The 18,827-nt window shown below is 43.2% G+C and overlaps 1 protein-coding gene across 2 annotated transcripts; it reads left to right on the forward strand.

Annotated features, from left to right (window-relative positions):
- Positions 1-37: 37 nt before the first annotated feature.
- Positions 38-17,138, forward strand: LOC119396214 (WD and tetratricopeptide repeats protein 1). 2 transcript variants are annotated; one of them, XM_037663314.2, is made up of 15 exons: positions 38-156; positions 1,038-1,130; positions 2,697-2,780; positions 3,588-3,634; positions 3,721-3,832; positions 4,989-5,176; positions 6,255-6,450; positions 7,469-7,553; positions 8,277-8,480; positions 9,012-9,159; positions 10,920-11,099; positions 12,406-12,641; positions 14,134-14,326; positions 15,860-16,052; positions 16,729-17,138. In XM_037663314.2, the coding sequence occupies exons 2-15, from the start codon at positions 1,074-1,076 to the stop codon at positions 16,924-16,926; spliced, it is 2,121 nt and encodes a 706-aa protein (XP_037519242.1). In that variant the 5' UTR covers positions 38-156; positions 1,038-1,073; the 3' UTR covers positions 16,927-17,138. The 2 variants fall into 2 exon arrangements, with proteins under 2 accessions (XP_037519242.1, XP_049272952.1); XM_049416995.1 differs by lacking the exon at positions 38-156 and adding an exon at positions 785-804.
- Positions 17,139-18,827: the final 1,689 nt, after the last annotated feature.

Here is an 18,827-nt window from a genome sequence, read left to right on the forward strand (position 1 = left end):
GAAATAAAACGGGTTTAGTATAAGAATCGAGCAGCTTAAAGCATTCGCGCTGCAGGCATCTAGAGTTGATTGGTCAGTCAGCTGATCGACGTAGTTTGTAAACATGGAGCCGCTCTATGCGAAATGTCTCTCACTTGTCGCGTTTTCTTCGTAAAGGTAAGCGTCTCGTTCTCGCTGGTATTGCGCCCGCGTTTCATTATCGTAGTTCGCGAAATCTTTGCGCATCTTCGCGTCGTAAGCCGAGCACCCGCTTTCTCTGCAACAACTGTCACGACCATGTCGGTAGGCTTAGACGGGAAATCGCTTTTTTTTTTTTTGTGCTCGTTCCCATTAATAAATTCCGCATTTGACGTAGCCTCCTTTCTTGACAGTTCGTAGGCCGTTATCACGGTCGCGTTGCATTCAGGTCCACTTCGATATTTCAATCAACGACGTGACCGAAAGTGACAGCACTTCGTAGCTACCTAACTCCGCGGCCGTCATCCGAAAGTCGATTACATCTACACGCCAAGAAAAAAAAAAAGTAAAAAAGCCGATCGCCGCTGGAAGAAAACGCTCCCAGCGTCCGTGTGCGTTTTTGTTTCACGCTCCCGGCAAGGTAATCGTGATAGCGATCCCAGACGTTATCGCCGATGTTCTTTATTTACTGTGATCGCGATGGTCGTTTGCAAGGCACCATTTCGTGAGCTGTGTGGTATGCAGTCGCGGGGGCTAGCCTACTACGTAAGGGACTACTCTCCTTCCGTGCCTGATTCCTCCCATTAAAACGACCGGAGAAGCTAGCCGCTCGTTTCCAGTGCAGGGGTAACGAACTTCCTGGTTTGATAAATATAACGGGTATCTTTAGCGCGCTACATGACCTACAAAGGCGTGTGTTCACGCGTGCACTGGGCAGTAGATCAACCAGCGCCGCAGATGTGCGCACTTCGCGCAAGATCTTGCTTGTCTTATGCTGGGACCATAAAGCACCCGCGAATGATTTGCCTTGCAAGTTCGTGCAGCTTGTGTGAGCGATTGTCTGGTTTTCTATGCTACAGGCGGAATGAGTTGCGCGTGATTGAACCCCCGTCACCATGGGGCACCGCTACGAAGAGAACATCGTGCGGCTGCTTGGCGAACGACAGTTCAAGGTAAATCGCTTACGGTAATCCGATCACTGCACGCATTGAACCATGCTTTGCCAAGCTATGCTTTGCTTCTCATTTTGTGATTGGCGGAGAATGCCTAGCTGCGTCGTTGCGTATATATCGATGTTTAATCCGAAACAACTTTGTCCATGAAAGACTGTAGTTTGACGCACCTATAAGCATTTGCAGAGCACGCTTTCGCAGTGAAACACATTCGTGCTGGCCCCATATTTGATGCTGAATGTAATCTTACGGTTTCCAAGAAATAGGTGTGTCCGGTGGTTCTCGTGCGGGAACCGATTGTAAAAGGTTTACTCCGACTTAAAAAAAAAAAAACAAACGTTAACAAAGTGGGATAGATGTTTCGCCACCTATGAGTTCGCCCAGCTTTTGTAACATTTCTATATTTTTTTGTGCATGAACTAATTGCTCGAATTGCTGCGTAGTCAATTTTTGTTTTCTTCTTTGCGAAATGAAGAACAGTTCCACTCTGCCCATTATTTTGACCAGATTGCGTGGAACTCGCAGCTGTAAGTGCTGACAGATTAATGGGTGCGTGTTGAGAAGTCTTACAGCCTTAATAGGTCTTGAGTTCGCTGACGTATCCAAGTGAATGTGAGAACACATCATGCCCATGGGCAATCGTAACTTCAGTACCACTGGTTGAAATAATTTGAAGTGTATGCCATGGCTCGAAGGCATGGTTTTTATAAATTGCACAGACGTGGGCGTGCCATGTCTGTGCAGTTAAACATTTGGATTGATGTACTAGAGGGCACACCCAATAAATGAATCACAATCACGAGTTGATGAAGGTCTGTGACATTAATTAAGGCCCATAAGCCGATTGAGTGAAAAATAAAGTTAACCTATATAGGTGCCCTAATTAGTTCTGCAACCGTAAGTTTAGGTATACTTTGGGAGCCAGAAAAGCTTTTTAATAAAGGATTTAGTGATGCCACCATGATATTTGCACACCACCTCCACATGTTATGTCAGATTTTGGTTTGGTCTGTTCAGCACTATAATTGTTGAACATTTGTTGAACATGACTGTTGAACAGAAGGGAGCAGAGATTAAACTTGTAGCTGTTCTATTGTTCTCGTTTCCATTCGTGTCTTATCATCATAACAGCTAGCGGTCAATACTGGCGATAACAATGGCTTGGCATTGTGCCAGCCATTGACAGAGGGCCGAAAGAATGGAAAAATAAATGACTACGTAATGTGGTTAGCAAATCTTTCTTGGCAGCTTTTGTTGACATATTGTCTGCAGAAATCGGGCCTATAAAGATAAATATACTACGTTCGTTTTGCTGTAAATGACAGGCCATTTTTGGCACGATGTTTGTTATAAGAATGTTGACCTCCATTCTCACTGCTAATCATCAGTTCTTTCCTGGTGATAAACGGACTGTTGTGAAATGTTAAGTGCACCGTTTTGTGACTATCTGGAAAATGTTGCGATGTGGCCTTGAAGGTTCTTAGCTACAGAGCAAATGTTTCTTTTTTCCTGCAGTGAAGATTTTGTGAGTGCCGCCGAAGCAAACTGTGTGCCTTGAAATTTCAGGACAGGTGTATCACACATGTCCAGAGGAAGTTGCAAGTTACGGAAGATCTGGTAGCAAGACTTGGTCTTGAAGCTGAACTTGAGGTAATGGATCCAGTCATTTCTGATAGTTTAATTTTAAGAATTTGTCTAGGTATAATGTGGAAAAGCTGTAAGAATTAGAAGAAGAGTTTGTGTATGCATTTTTTTACAAAGCTTAGTGTGGTTGTCAAGTGTTTTGAAGACATGAATGACATTACGCAGCATCTGGCAGAGAGGCTCCTTCACACTGCTTCTTGAACCATAACCTATAGCAAGTTGTGCAGCAATTTGTGCAGCATGCATTGTTGCAGCTGATGTGTTGTTGTAATATGGATGATGCATTCTTTTGGAACAAAGGGCCTGTTTCTTGTAAATGGCGCAGTTCAGCTTCTATATGCTACACGTAGTTTCGGCCAAGTTTTCGCACTCAAGCATGTTTCAGTTGGGTGTTTTGGAAGATAACAACCTTCATTTTAGACCTAGTCCAGTGCCTTTTGAATCGAAGAAGTTCCATACTATGGGGTTAGGTGTGCGAGAGATTTGGCTTCGAGAGATGGTGCTGAACTGACTGCTATTGAGAAGTACTTCTAAGCAGAAGGTCTATCGTAAGCCTAACCGTAGCCCTCTTAATCACTGGACTCGCTGAACGCAAGGAAATAACTTTCACCCTCCTTATGGTAGCAAGGCAGAATCACTTTGTCCAGCCTAGCCTTGTGTATTCTTGTACAGCTTTTAACAAACTAAGGTTCATACAACCATTTTATTTTTGTGTGTGTGCATAGTGAACTGTTAAAGCTGGCAGTGCTGATTGAGAAAGAACAGACTCTAAAACGGCTTCCATTGCCTTATGTTCTTCTGCACTTATTGCAGGGTCATGCAGGTTGTGTAAACTGCTTGGAATGGAATCAGAAGGGAGAGTAAGTGGCACAACATTATTTCGTAACGCTTAATTACACTACTGCATGCTACTGGTTCGCTTAAAGCGAATGTTCACGGCTTGCAGGATCCTTGCCAGTGGCTCGGACGATGTGCAGATAATGTTATGGGATCCGTTCCGACATCGGAGGCTCCATGCCATTCCAAGTGGACATCATGGAAACATATTCTCAATAAAGGTAAGATTTAGCCATACTGCTGCTTCTGTTCCAATGAGAAAAAGCATGTGTCTTATGAGTACGCAATGTGTACAAAAGAACATTACTTTAAGGGCTTCACCAAAAGAGTGAAATTATTAATAAAAGTGGTGGCCTCATTAGCAGCTTGTTCCTTCAGAGGTATAGTGATGTTGACTCAGGTGCGTTTTCACAGGTATATGTTATCGGCAGATGGTTTCTTCATGTTTTTTTTTTTTTTTAATGCTTTCGAATGCTTTCTGTTTGCAATCATGCAACTTAACCATACATAGCTAACAACAGTTGCAAAACGAAAGTGCCTCAAGTTTGTGGAATGCTGATGAGCTCTATCATCATGCTTTAGATATGGTTTGCGGAGCTTAGCTTGCAGAAGCGTGAGTGTGGTAACACACCTCATGAAAAAAGATACAGGTGATGTTTTACTTTGTCAACGTGAGTGATGCGTAAGTGAATTAGTAGTGCTATCCCCTTGTGCATTGCCCCTAGAACATCTCGTTATGTTATCCAGGATGGCTTTGACACACTTCATGACAGCGATTTGACAAACCAGGCACTTACGCTTGCGTGTAAAAAGGGTTGACCTGTGGCGCGATTTTGTACACGTTCTTAAAACGGACGGAGGCGGTCCATTACATCTAGCCGCATGCAATTGGTCAATGCAGGGCCATGACGTCTGTCGCAGTTCACATTGGCCATTCGCATTGGAAAATCGGATGTTCAGGGCCATCGAGCGAGATGTGTTCGTTTTTCCTTGTGCAACCAGACACCGTGGTAGTTGTTGTTCTTGACTCTAAAGTACCTGTTTCGTGACACTTCATTACCTTGTCTTTCTCTTCACTTTGCCGCTAAGTGGCACTACTTGTGGGGACATACTCCACGAAGCCAATTTGACAGCGGGGTCGTTTACGCTGGCGCGTAATCGCACCAGCATCGCAAGCTGCTGGTGTGATGCAGTATTAAATTTAGCAAGGTCATTGTACCATGTGGCCTGTGAAAGAGAAACTTTGGGTGACAGGAGGGGAAGATGTTTCAGTTAGATACCAGTCAAATTCCTGCATGAAAGACTGTCCGTAAAGAGATGCGCGCGTTGAGTAGCTTGCGTCACGCTAGAGCGCCACCTCTGATTCCTTCGTTCCAGTTCCTGCCTTACTCTGGCGACAGCCTAATGGCCAGTGGAGCGGCGGACTTCAAGATCCGTGTGCACGACATTCATGCACGAGAGACCACCATGGTCTGCAGCTGTCACACGAGTCGGGTCAAACGGCTAGCAACTGCAGCCAGTGTGCCCTTTGTGTTCTGGAGTGCTGCTGAGGACGGTGTCATTCTGTAAGTGCTGCAGTGTCTCTAGTATTCCACTCCGATGCCTAATCGGAGTTTTGGTCCTCTTAAAATTGTCACTGATCGCTCGGGGAAGCCGTTTGTTGCTGTTGTTGTCTATTCATTTGAGTATAATTCTGACGAGTGTGTCCCTACAGAGGAAGCTTTGATTGAGCTTGTGTAACTTAACTAGATTACTCCTCAGTTGCACTTTTTGTAAATATTTCTTTTAGAGTTTAAAGGGGCACTGAAGAGAAATAGTGAAGCCATATTGGTGGTTACAGTTATAAAATCCCTTCATATAGTCCATATGTTAATTATTTAGAGTATTCATGAGCTAGGAAAGACAAAAACGAAAGGCAGGTACTGACATCGGCTGGAAGTTTCCACATCAGCATCCTGTGATATCGATTTTGACACATTCTGCTTCAAGATAATAATTTATCAAGGAAGGATGGCATTGCATTCAATAGTCATGAGATACTTTCTTTGTGCTGCTGAGGTGGCAGGCAAGATTCTGTTTTAAGCTAGTCGCTCCTTATCGTGACTGGAAACCGTAGTTCAAGTAAATTGCAGCTATGGATGATTTAGGATTATGATGCTGAATGATGGCATAGATTCAAACTATACGTATTTTACAAGCTGAATTTGCTAACCACTATGTTGAGGGCCAGTTATTTTACAAGTGACAAAAGCGAAGGGTGACCAGGCTGTTTGCTGCACAGGGGGGCAAGTAATCCAAAGTGCTATGGCGCCTAGAAAAGACTGGTTCTTTGATGTTCCCAACATGTCTGATGGTAGTGTGTGCTATAATATCATTCTCAAAGAACCACGTGTCAGCCTAAGCCGATCTAGTGTTTCCATTCAGTGTCTCATTCAATGCAACACCTTAGCATGTGTCAGCATGCGTCACTTGTTTGTTACCTTGTATAAGATCTTTCATTCCAAACTGGTCGCTAAACTAGCAGCCATTGTGAGCATGAGGATACTGCACGGCATGAGGATAATGCGCAAGCTCAGGCCGACCTCTCTACCTTTCTGTAAATAAATTCTCTCTCACTGGTGCATGTGTCTCACTGTTCTGCAGGCAGTTTGACTACCGGACACCACATCAGTGCACAGCGGATGCAAATCATGTGTTAGTAAACCTTGGCTACCACCTGGGTCGCAATGTGGAAGCCAAGTGTATAGCTGTGAACCAGCTCCAACCGCACCTGCTGGCTGTGGGTGCCAACGATTCATACATTCGTCTCTATGACCGGCGAATGATCAACACCACTAAGGTTAGAACTTTGATGCTTCTGTTGAACCACGATTATCATACCAGTTCCACTCATGTCACTTCGAAAACACAACTTCCGATTCTGGGAATATTTAGAATACCTAAAAGTGTGTGTGTGGGGGGGGGGGGGGGGCTGTTTATCATCGAAGTTTCACCATTTAGGTTTGACTTGGCAGATAAGTTGAAAATGTTGCTAATTGGAGCAATTCTTGAAATTTTTTTTGTCTTGCATTTGTGAACAAACTAGTGTCATCATGGAAGCACTTCTATTTGTACTAGGATGGTTATCTTCTTTTTTCCCAAAAGAATTTGACGTTACGGGACACCTATGCTTATCAGCGCAATCAGTGAGCTAAAATTCTGAAGCTTGTGATCTTTGGAAGATTTTGCGATTGATACGATTGTAAATCTCTTGTATGCCACCCTTGCTTTTTGCTTTGCAATAATAACACACAAAGGCCTAGGTTAAGTGAATGGTCAAATATGGGTCACCTAGTGTGGAATCTCAGGTGACTTCTGTCACAACACATTTACTCTGTAAAAGAACTATATCTTCTGTCACATTCTGTTTAACCTGCTATAGTTGCGTGGTGTCTAGACAATGAGTGCTGGTAATTATTCATGGAGAATTCCATCGTACAAGTAAAATCTGGTGGGGTCACTGACAGCAGAATAAAGCTTTTCCGTTGCAGTGGTGTTTATAACCTGCAAACGAGCAATAATCTGTTGGGACAGCAGAATAAAACACTTGACGATCCGGGCCTTCTTGATGTTATAGGAGAGGTTAGAAAATAGTTCATCACTGTAAGTGGCATTATCATACTACTCCTAAACAGCACCGCCATTATCAAGTGCTCTTAGCTGTGCTGTCATTGGTTGACCTTATCATTGTGTTTGCTGTGGTCACAAACATGCTCCTCGTAACGAACTGCTCAGTAGTTGTAAAGCAAACATGCAGTGCTAATGGTTTTCTTGCAAAGACAATTTGCAGAGTTGAAGAATTTGTTTCTTGTGCGCAGCTCACAAGGTTCAACGGTAGTTCTTCCAAGCCCGATGCGGAGTCCGACAACCTCGCACCTGGCTGTGTAACTTATTTTGCTGCAGGTGTGTGCCCGTTTTGTGGTTTTTGTGAAGTTTGTTTCTCGGAGGGGTGCTTTGAAGCATAGGAGTAGGGATGGGCGAATATTCGGGCATTTCGATTATTCGAATTCGCTTCGATACGAATTTATATTATTCGAAATTTCGAAGTATTCGAAATGAACGAATATATGTATGTTTAACCGCACATGACCCCCTGTAAAGGTGGTTTCACTGCAGTGTTGGGTTGCTGTGCCGTGAAACCACCCATCCAGGGGAAATCTGCACTGCCGCGAAGCCACACTTCAAGGTTGAATGTACATATTTTTTTAAGTTTAAAAGTGTATGATATGGGCTTATATGCACTAAGTGTAGTAATTTTTAAATTGTAACGTATTGTATCACTTACAACTTCCACCCTACTGCTATTCAAATTTTGATACTAGTCAAGGTTTGTTGCACTTCATTTCAAACCAAAAAAGTGACATTCACTCATACCTAGTTCCAGTCCTTAAAAATATTGTGCAAGGGTCATGACAAAAATGCTCATTTTTCTTAATAATATGCGGTAAGTACTATTCGAACTATTCGATTCGAAATTATTCGACCAAATCACTATTCACTTCGGATTCGCTTCGAGCCTCAAATTCGCTATTCGCCCATCCCTAGTAATTTGTCATGAGGAAATGACGTGAAGTGCTCGCGCAGCACATCTCATGCTCCTTTTCTTTTCTTTTTTTTTCTTTGCAGGTCACCTTCCACTAAAGTACCCCAGGAAGAGGTATCGCACATTAGCCTCTACCTATGTTGCCTTCAGCCCCGATGGCAGCGAACTTCTTGCCAATTTAGGTGGCGAGCAGATTTACTTATTTAACATCAACCACCCGCGACAGCCAAAAAGCTTTGACCTTCAGAGCTTCACATCATCACTTCACTCAAATGGGTTGTGCAAAAGTAAGCGGCCAGCTTTTGGCTTTATTACTGTTCTTAATATTTCTCTCTGCTATGGTCTGTAAGGTGTTAATAAACGAGAAAAAAAAATGACACCACAAAAAGATTCAGCGGTGATTGAAGCTATGTAAACATGCATGACCTACTTTCCATGCACTTTTTCATCCTGTTATCTTGGTTTTTGAGTGTTTGAACCACTCTATTTGTAACAGATCTACTGCATGCAGTAACGTGACATGTTTTTCTGAAGCTTGATTGGTGCATTAGATTTGCAGAGTAACAAATACACTCAAACCTCATTATAACAAAGTCACATCTGCCACGAAAGTAACTTCGTTATATCCGAAAATTAAAGGTTTATTTATAATATTGTACCTATGACAAGACTATTCTTTATTTACTTCGTTATAACTGATAATTCGTTATATCTGTGTTCGTTATATCGAGGTTTGTGTGTATGTTATTATTACTAATGAGGAGTCGAGAGGAAATCTGTGCCAAGAACATCACCATTAATTTTTTTTCCCCTCCTAGACTTGGCCGAGGGAGGCAGTAGTCCTGCAAATGGATTCAGCACTCACAAGAACGGCATTTCCAATGGAATGATTTCCAATGGAATGAAGCAGAATGGAATTGTTGCATCCTCAGACACTCCTCCTGTTTCGTCCAGTACAAAGTGGGGGTATGGATCAAACCTGTGAATCCATAGTGTGTGCATTCCCTTGCTCTAGCGCATTCGTGCTCACGTTAATGGTGTTAGGCATGGCATTGCGCTGTTACAAATGTCAGCAGTTCTGAAACTAACTTACCCCAACCTCTCATACCACTTGCCAAGGATATAGTTCTGGCGCTTGAAAAAACCTTGAATATTATATAAGCCTCATATGCATATCTTAAAGCAACTGAATTTACAGGTGTTTGGGATTGTTACAACCTGCTTGCTTACGTTTATGTGAACGTAATGCAGCTGACAATACACTGAGGGTAGTCTTGCAAACATGCGCAGCATTATTATAGCGCTATGATTAAAAGTAGAGCTGTGTGAATAGCAAAATTTTGGGTGCGAAGCGAATTTGAATATTGAAGTGTGAGTGCGAATCGAATCGAATAATTTTCTAATATTTCTCGAATACTTCGAAGCGAAATTGCAGGAAAGAAAGTTAGAGAGGATTCCTAAGCATATTATTATGAGATAGCAGAATGAAAGTGTTTCTTTTCACTAGGTTGACGAAGCACTGGCGGGGTGGTGTTTCATAGCTGCCTTATCAAGAATGAGGCAATGTAGAGGCCGAATTGTATTTATGTGCATGATTTGGAGCAACCAGAGTGTTGCCGACAACACTTTACACGTGATAGGCAAAGATGCCATATCCTCAGCCTCTCCTCCTTTCTGAACTTCTGTGGAAGCCCAACTGATGTGGCGGACAAGGGTGTGCTCCCTTTAAGTCCGGAGTTCCAAATCTGCCTCGTAGACGTCGATATACAAGAACATCTGAAATTTTGGATGCTAAAAAGCTTCGGCGTCCGATTTTTCGGACTTCCAGCCCAAATTTCAGGTCCAAAACAGCATTAATTGAGCCCCCACCTCTGCCACATCTTTCATCTCCACGTTGGAACCCGCGTTTTTTTGGGTTAATACATTTGCGACTGTAGCGGAGCTTGAAAGGCAGCTTTGCCGCAATACCGGGGTGTGACGAGGTGAAGCATATTGAAAATCTAGGAACCACTTCCAATCTGACGTTGACTGTGTCTTGGCAAAGTTCACCGTAACGGAGCTTGAAAGGCAGCTTTGCCGCAATACCGGGGTGTGATGAGGTGAAGCATATTGAAAATTTAGGGACCACTTCCAATCGAACGTTGACTGTCTCTTGGCAAAGTTCGACCGTAACGGAGCTTGAAAGGTAGCTTTGCTGCAATACGAGAGTGTAAAGAGGTGAAGCATATTGAAAATCTTAAGGGGTCACTTTCAATTGGATGTTGACTGTATTTGTTTTTGGGAAGTTCGAATAGTAAAATTCCAGTGTGAATCGAATCGAATAGCAAACACTATTCGAAAAATATTCGAAATTTCGAATATTCGCACACCCCTAATTAAAAGTGCATATAGCAGTGACACCCATACTGAGCTCAGTGTAAGGAAGTCCGTGAAATTGTCAGTTAACTCTATTGTATTAAAATTCAGCCTTTCATGCAAAGTACAGTCTCCAAAGGGTTCTTTTTACATGGAAGGCACTGCAAAACAAGATATCTGTATAACGACAGTACGAAAAGAACTAGTTTCATTATGGCAGAACAGTGCAGAATACGGAACAGCGAAACTTAAAGGACTAATTTTAACAACATAAAGAAAGATCTTTTTTGTTGAATACAAAAGCTGGTGACTGCACTTGCAGCTGGGTGTCGTGCCAATGAAGTCTTTTCAAGTGACCCGTCCTTCTTTAGGCCTGCCAACAGCAAGCCACTGCCACCCCGTGTAGAGGCCATAAAATGCAAAGCAAATGAGAAGTTTGGCAAGCAGAAGTACACCTTGGCCATTAACCTCTACAACAAGGCCATTGGCTTGGTGTCCGACTCGCCAGTTCTCTACTGCAATCGTGCAGCTGCCTTCATGAAGCGAGCATGGTGAGCTTTGTGGTCGCTTTTCTTCTATTAGCAACCATCATAATTTGTTGACATATCGCATAGAAAGAAGGGTTGCCTGCTTGATCTGCCTGTTTTTATCTTTTCTGTCATAAATAGTGCTCAAGAAATTCTGTTGGGCATGATACTAATGGGAGGAATCTCCTGTTTGCATTGTCAACACTTTGCACAGAAGGCCAGATGATGTTGTGGCGCTTGTCACATTCATTTCATACACTTTCCTGCACCATAGTCTCGTAAGACATGCTGCCGTCAGCACTGGCCATTATTGTGTAAACACTAAAATGGAGTTAACGAACTTGACTTCCAGCTTGGCTGTGCCGTGTGTTATACAGTCCTTGCATTAGTTTTTAATAATATAATAATATTTGGGGTTTTACACGCCAAAACCACAATATGATTGAGGCTTGCCATAGTGGAGGGCTCTGGAAATTTTGACCATCTGGTGTTCTTTAACGTGCACTGACATCACACAGTACATGGGCCTCCAGCATTTTGCCTCCAGTGAAATGCGACCGCCGCGGCCCGGATCGAACCCACGACCTGCGGGTCAGCAGCAGAGCTCCGTAACCACCGTTTCACCGCGGCACACTGCATTAATTCGTGCACAGAGATGATAATGTGTGTTTTGCTGCCAACAAATAGCTTTGTTGGCATGAAAAAAATATACACATGATGGCCGTTAACATCTACAACAAGTGGTAATTGGCATCACCTTATGTGCATTTTTCCATTTTTAATGCACAGGTCACCGGGTGTTCATGTAATCGTGTCATTATATACTCAGTTTTAAGCCAATCGTTTTGTCAGCAGTGTCAGTGCATGTAACTATGCTGGTTGAAATCCCACTGTAGGAAAGGATGTAGACAGTGTGCACAATGTTTATGGAACTGCTCAGCATTGTGGAAGGTGTAGTAGTACGTACATAGACGTTTGGTACTCGCTAGCTGAATCCACAACAGTGACTGTATGATAAGGACAATTCATTGTTGGCTTGCCCATCACTGTCAACCAAACTCGTTCTGATCTTGCATACAAACAGCATCGCAAACAAATTCTCATTGGATGACATCCAGTGCAGCACAACGATGCACATATGTCGCATTAACATGCCCAGCATAAAGATGAATATGAAACAGTGGCAGTTCTGGACTGTGACAATGTGTGTAGATGCCTTGAATCTTAGTAGGGCGACACAATGGTCCAGCACTTCAGCTTTGAATGACTCGCATTTTCCTGTATTGTGAGTTAGCAGCCCTATGGCTTTGTCTGTCTCCTGTGACCGCAGGGACGGGGACATGTATGCTGCGCTGAGGGACTGTCACACGTCTCTACAACTGGAGGCAGACTATGTGAAGGCACACTTGCGGCTGGTGCGCTGCCTGTATGAGCTGCGCTGGACCAAGGAGGCCCTCGACTGCCTGCAGGCCTTCAAGTCACGCTTCCCCGACTGCGCCCTCAGTCAGACCTGCCAGGCACTGGATCGGGACATCAAGGCGGCCATATTCTCCAAGACTGACAATGGTACTGATGCTCGCCATTTCCCCACCCGTTTCTTGTGCAGTGTTTAGGCCTTAGAACTGATGTGGTACACATGCCGCTGAATATCCTTCGCTGTTGAAGAAAACCTAAAATGGTGCAATAGATAGACTGTGATTTAATTAGTAGCATGTCTGAGACGTTCCAAGTTCACTACGTTTAGATGCAGCTGGACTTCACTTTGCATTATAGGCTGTGTTGGCTATAGAAACCTGCTAATTTTTAAGAGATCGTTTAGTACACCAGTCGGACAATTTTATTGCACCTGACGTTCAGATAGACAGTTCTTGCATATTAATTATAATGAAGTAATATGTTGTTTAGAGCAGTGTGTGTAAATGTTTCCTATGCTTTATGGCTTTTAATGATGCTGTCGGCATTAACAGCCAAATAAGTTCCAGAACAATGTGCCAAGTTCTCGCAAAACTATTTTGTAGCTATAATTCATCTTGTATTCCTCTGATACTGTATATTAAGTTATTGTTCAGTGGTTATAATTAACACAAAAAATATAAAGCTGCTCCTAAAGGGAGCCTTCTCTCAATGCACGACATAGTAATGCTATACAAAGTACTGCAATGCGCTGCTACAAGCTGCAACATACTGTGCGGTACATAGGCATTGCTTTGCACTGGCACAAACATGATCCAGTGCATTGTAATCTGAAGCTGCTTTGTATTTATAATGTCGGACTCACGGCATAGCAGGAAACAGTGAGGCAAACAGGACAAGAAAGAGAGACAGGACTGTTTCCCGTTTTGAAGCTGTGCCAACAAGCTCAAGTTCAAACCCTTTTATCGGCCTCACTTTCTTGAGACATATACAGGCCACCATCCTGTCCCGTGCCTCCTTATTTCATCACATCTGCAGGTGGCTTCACACTGTTTACTTACTTAAAGCTTGTGCACTATGTAGTATTTGCCATTTTCACTTGCAGTTAATTCAGGCATACTGTCTCAGGAATACTAATTCAGATGCAGTGTTTTTATGATTAACGAAAGCACTATAAAAATAACTCTACGGAGGACTGTGAAACACTGTTTGGAAAGGAACGGTAAGATTCTGTCAAGACAGCTTGTAATTCATGAAGGTACTTGGAAGTGCAAAACACACAAAACACACAAATTTTGTTTTAGTTATGGTTACTTATCTTTGAGGTGATACTCGTTCATCAGCTGTTAGTTTGTTGTTTCACACATGAATTTCTCTGTTGCTGTTGGTGTATGATAAAACGTGGCCACTTTCTGTAAATAAACTTTAGTTTGAAGTGAGTGCTCGTCTTGTCTAGTTTTTCTTGTGTATTTTGTGTGTTTTGCGCTTCCAAGTACCTTCGTGGATCCGTACAAACTCTCCCAACTTTCTGTTCTTCTAAGCTTGTAATTCTTATCTTGTCTACAAAAAAAACTCTGTTTACTAGAATTGCTCTCAATCATTTTCAGTCTTGAGTGTTGTGAGCCTGTATCTCTGGCCACTGCAGACTCCGAGGAAGGCAGCCGGTCTGAATCTCAAAGCTCCAATGGCAGCGCCAACTCCAGCCCAAAGCACAGGAGGCAGCCTCAAATCTCTGAGCAAGAAAAGGCGTGGCGCGCTGTGGCCTACGATTATGAGTTGCGCTTCTGTGGCCACTGCAACACCACCACAGATATTAAGGAGGCAAACTTCTTTGGCAGGTAAGCCCATGCAAAATTAAGTTTCAGATATGTATTTCAAATATGTAATCGTTTCTTGATGAAGGCCATTTCTCATCGGCTTGTCACCTTTATTGATTTGTTGCTCAGCATAAGATACGAATACTGCATTGAAACTTTTTTAATGTTATTGGTAATTCTATAACAAGAGAATCATGTCTAATCTGTTTGCGCACATGAAAGGAATGGCATTAATCCGTGCAAGCATCAGTGGTTACGTTAGAGCCTATCATGATACAGGTTTGAATAACAGATGTAGTACTTCATCGAGGGATCACATTTCAATGACCAACAACTGTACTGGTATCCGTCATTGTGCTTGGATATTTGCTTGTTTGTTTCTGGGCACAGGTCTGCCCAGTAACGACTTAAGATTTTTGACTCAGATTTCATAGTTTTAGCTTCCTTAACATCACTTATGATGTGACAACATTGCGAGGGATGTACCGGATAGGCAGGTAGATTAAAATAATATTTGTGGTTCCTTTGAATTGTACGCTGTTTGCATTAGGCAAACATTCTGTCAGAGAAAGTCTGTATAGTCAATATGGGACCTGAGGGACTGTGTTTTTGTTTGTCACAAGTCACAACTGTGTTGATAAACAGACAGTAATTAATAGGGCAGGTCCTAGTCATGCATGAAACGAATCGACATGAACTCTCAATGAAATGTGCTCTGTCGCCGTTTTGTCATGGCAATGACTGCATTTGACCCTTTCTGATGGGGGACTCTTGCCAATGCCATGAACATGGTTTCGTATTCGATTCTAATGCACAGGCGATTGTAAGTGCACAGAACTTTAGGGGCCCGGCTTGTCCATTCACAGATCTCGTGGTGTGATCAAGCTCAAAAATGAAGTGGTCAATAAAGTCCTAAAACAAGTCTAGCAATGCTCAAAACTGGGTTAAAATAAACGAATGTGGTCTAAAATAATATAATTAACAAAAATAACCAAGATGTAATCGCAAGGATTAACCTAAGATAGCTAAAAACGCTTCGGAAACATGCGGCTGACACCAGCACCGCGCAAGGGGCACCACTGCCTCCCCACGCGCGATTGTTTCTCCAGCCAGCGCGTTTGTTGCTACATCTGAAGGGGGGAACAACCTGACGAAACTCGCTGCAGATGACACGTATCTTAGTTGCCGTAACAAGGAGGAAATTGATAAAGGGCAGCAAAAAGTAGAACACATGTCGCACACATAGTTTGCGAATCTCCATAACAAGATTCTGTTCGTGGCGGAGAAACACTATGCACTTACTTCAAACATTGACATCGTCGACGGTCTGGTAAACGGAGCAGTGGGAACTTTAGGAACGGGAATCACTGGGTGCCCGTTCTACACACTTCCTCAGGTTTCACAATAGTGGAGCTGCATTTAGCGCACAATTTAGAGCTACACCAATTGTAGCATCTAGTGTGTGCCCTGAGGTTTATTAATAAAGCACCTTTCCTTACCTGCCTCGGTTCTTCACAAGGCATGTTTTTCTGTCCCTCATCCCGTGGCTTGCAGTGCGGGTCAGTTCGTGGTGGCAGGTTCGGACGACGGCTCGTTCTTTGTGTGGGACAAGCAGAGCACAAACCTCGTTCAGGTGATGCGGGGCGACGACTCTATCGTCAACTGCCTACAGCCACACCCGAGTACCTGCCTTCTAGCCACCAGTGGAATAGACCCCGTGGTCCGGCTGTGGAGCCCAAAGCCCGAGGTGACTTGTAGCTAGAGCATTGTCGTGCAACCTTGCGGAAAATGTACAAGGTTAACCACACTCCTTTCGTACATGCTTTTCAAAGGGACACTAAAGAGAAAATTGATTTCAGTAAATTAGCCTTGCGCCAGTCTCACTGTGAGAAGACTTTCCATAATTCAGAAAACTCTCGAAAAGAAAAAACAAGTGATGACACTGCCTTGAAGTTCCCGTACCATTTCGCCATGATGTCATAGACTTTGATGCCGTCTGCTTGCCTTATGAAACACTTTATCGGTAAAAATTGAAACATTGTGTTCTAAAGGGGCCAGAAATTTAATGTGGCCAGTATCAGGAAAATTTGTTGAACCAATGTGGACAAACTACAAAAGAAGTTACAGTTTTGTGGCGTCACTCTGACGCTCGGGTACCGAGATTCCGGCGCGAAATTCGAAAGTGACACATTGAAGCTTTTCTTTTTTATCTCTTCTCCGTGCTTTTCACATGTGGCTGTCTGGCTGGTAAACTGGCCCGATCTTGGTAGCAGTGCAGAATGTTTCCTCATGAAGGTTTTACACTTGTAACATTCATACTCACGTCTACCCGCACTCAGAGGTGTTCACTCACACACACCAACATTCACTCAAGTTCATAATCACATCTTCTCACACTCGTTGCATTCATTGTGTTTTTGCAGGATGGAAGGAAAGAAGACAGGGAAGTGATAGACTCCGAGGACGCCGCAGTGGCGAATCAGCGTCGCATGAACGCAGACCCTCTGGAAGTGATGCTCATGAACATGGGCTACCGTGTTCCCGGACTCCTAGAGTCCGACGAAGTGGAACTCGAGAACCGGGGCGGAGAGGCCAACGTGGTCTCCTGTCGACCGAGCTAGGACAATGCCGTCTGTTCCCTGTGGTGAATGAAGGCTTCCATGCCCAGCATTTTCATTGGTGCAAAGAATGACACTGATGGCACCGCAGCAACCCCCCCTGTCACCTTCCCTCGTTTTATTTTTGTCCCATAAAAAGGCTTAGGGTTTCACTAACTGCGTGAGAAGCGGAACAGGGATGACATTGACGCTAATAAATTTGAAGATGGAGAGAGGTTTGATTGTCACACTTGCTGCATGTCTTTTAAGAAGCTCCAGAAACTGCTCATACTATAGAGATATCAGAGCTAGTTAATCATTATTTTTAAGTGCAAAAGAAAGCCATCGGGCACCCTCGGAAGTGACACTTTGTTTACACAGTGACAACAAAATAGTGTCATCACTGTGGAGTGCAACACTGTAATGTTTTGCTCCTGTGTGCTATGGTGCTGACATTCGGGAATGCACCGAGTGTCCACCAGAAATGAGGCAGCCATATTGGACCTGTCTAGGTAGTACCATGCTGTTATGCTTTTTTTTCTACAATGCCGCCTATTTAGCGATATGATGGATTCCAGGTTGTGCTGTTTAATTTGCATCCGACGTGAAAAATTAGCTGAACAACTCGCCCACTAGTGATACTCGAAACATCACTTCTCCATTTCATGTAGCTATACACACCATGTATAACTAGAGTTTGGGTTCACAAATGTTAGAAAAGAGTGAGCTTTGCTTCAAGTTGTGTCAACTTGCCTTGCGAAGACTGTAAGTGGGAAGTGTATAGGCACATGTAGCTATTTCTTTGTAGCAGCTCAAATATTGATTCCAGCAATTCTGTAGGACACCATCGCAGTAAATGCATATGCAGTATTTTTTGTTACCACCTGGAATGCTTTCATTGGCAAAGAAAAAGCAATGACAAATTAGGCTCTAATGACCTTAGTGGTGACATTGCGTCAGTTGCTGTAATGGCAAAGTTTTTGTCATGTACTGCTGGGGATGCCGACACAAGTTTTGAAATCGGGGCCCCATAATAGAAATGCTCTTTGCTATGGCTGCTCAGTGGCTGTCACATGCTACTGCCAAGGACAAGGTTACGGGTTCTATGCCCATTCATTCGGTTGCATTTTAACGTGGATAGAATATAAGAACTCATGTACCCTGCCTTGGGTGCATAATAAAAGATCCGCAGGTGGCCAAAATTGTTTCGTTCAGGCACGATGTCCACATTTGTGGACACTAGTTATTTTTGCGAGTTCCATCAACTAGTGGCCAAGAACAGCAAGAGAAGTTGATCTCCGAATTAATCGAATTTCCCGCATATTAAATGTCATTTAAAGTCGATGTGCCGTGTTCCACCAGCTACGTCAAAATTATAATTTTTATTTTCTCGAAGCGAATACAACAAAAAAAAGTTGCGCATCTTTTTAACTCCGTTTCACACATAAGGTGCAACGCTGTGAAGGCTAGCAAGACTTCTTGCAGTAGATGCGTTCGCATTAAGAAGAAGTTCCTCGTTTTTACCACCCAGAATAGATTTTTGTTTTCGCTCTTAGGCTGATTATTAAACAAAGATGTTTTGTGCCTTAGAAATAAGCAAACCCTGTTCTAGGCTGCTATCAAAACGGCTGAATTGCTTAGCGTCTTCCCTTTTTTTTTGATGTTTCATTTACGCACTGCCGTGACGCGTCGCGCGGCGGCTTGTGCGAGCATTTACGACGACAAAATGAACCATGAGACGCGCAAAGTTATACATTTTGCTGACCGAACTTCTTGCATAGCTTCCCCAGCTATGTATGAAACGGAGTATAGAGCTCAAGGTTTGATCCGTTTTTAATGTTAAACTGCAACATGACTGGCCCCAGAATCAATAGATGTTTAATTACTCTAATTACAGAATCAAGTTTTGTAAAACCCAACACATT

The sequence above is a fragment of the Rhipicephalus sanguineus genome, chromosome 6 (genome assembly GCF_013339695.2).
Source record: "Rhipicephalus sanguineus isolate Rsan-2018 chromosome 6, BIME_Rsan_1.4, whole genome shotgun sequence".
Lineage (NCBI taxonomy): Eukaryota > Metazoa > Arthropoda > Arachnida > Ixodida > Ixodidae > Rhipicephalus > Rhipicephalus sanguineus.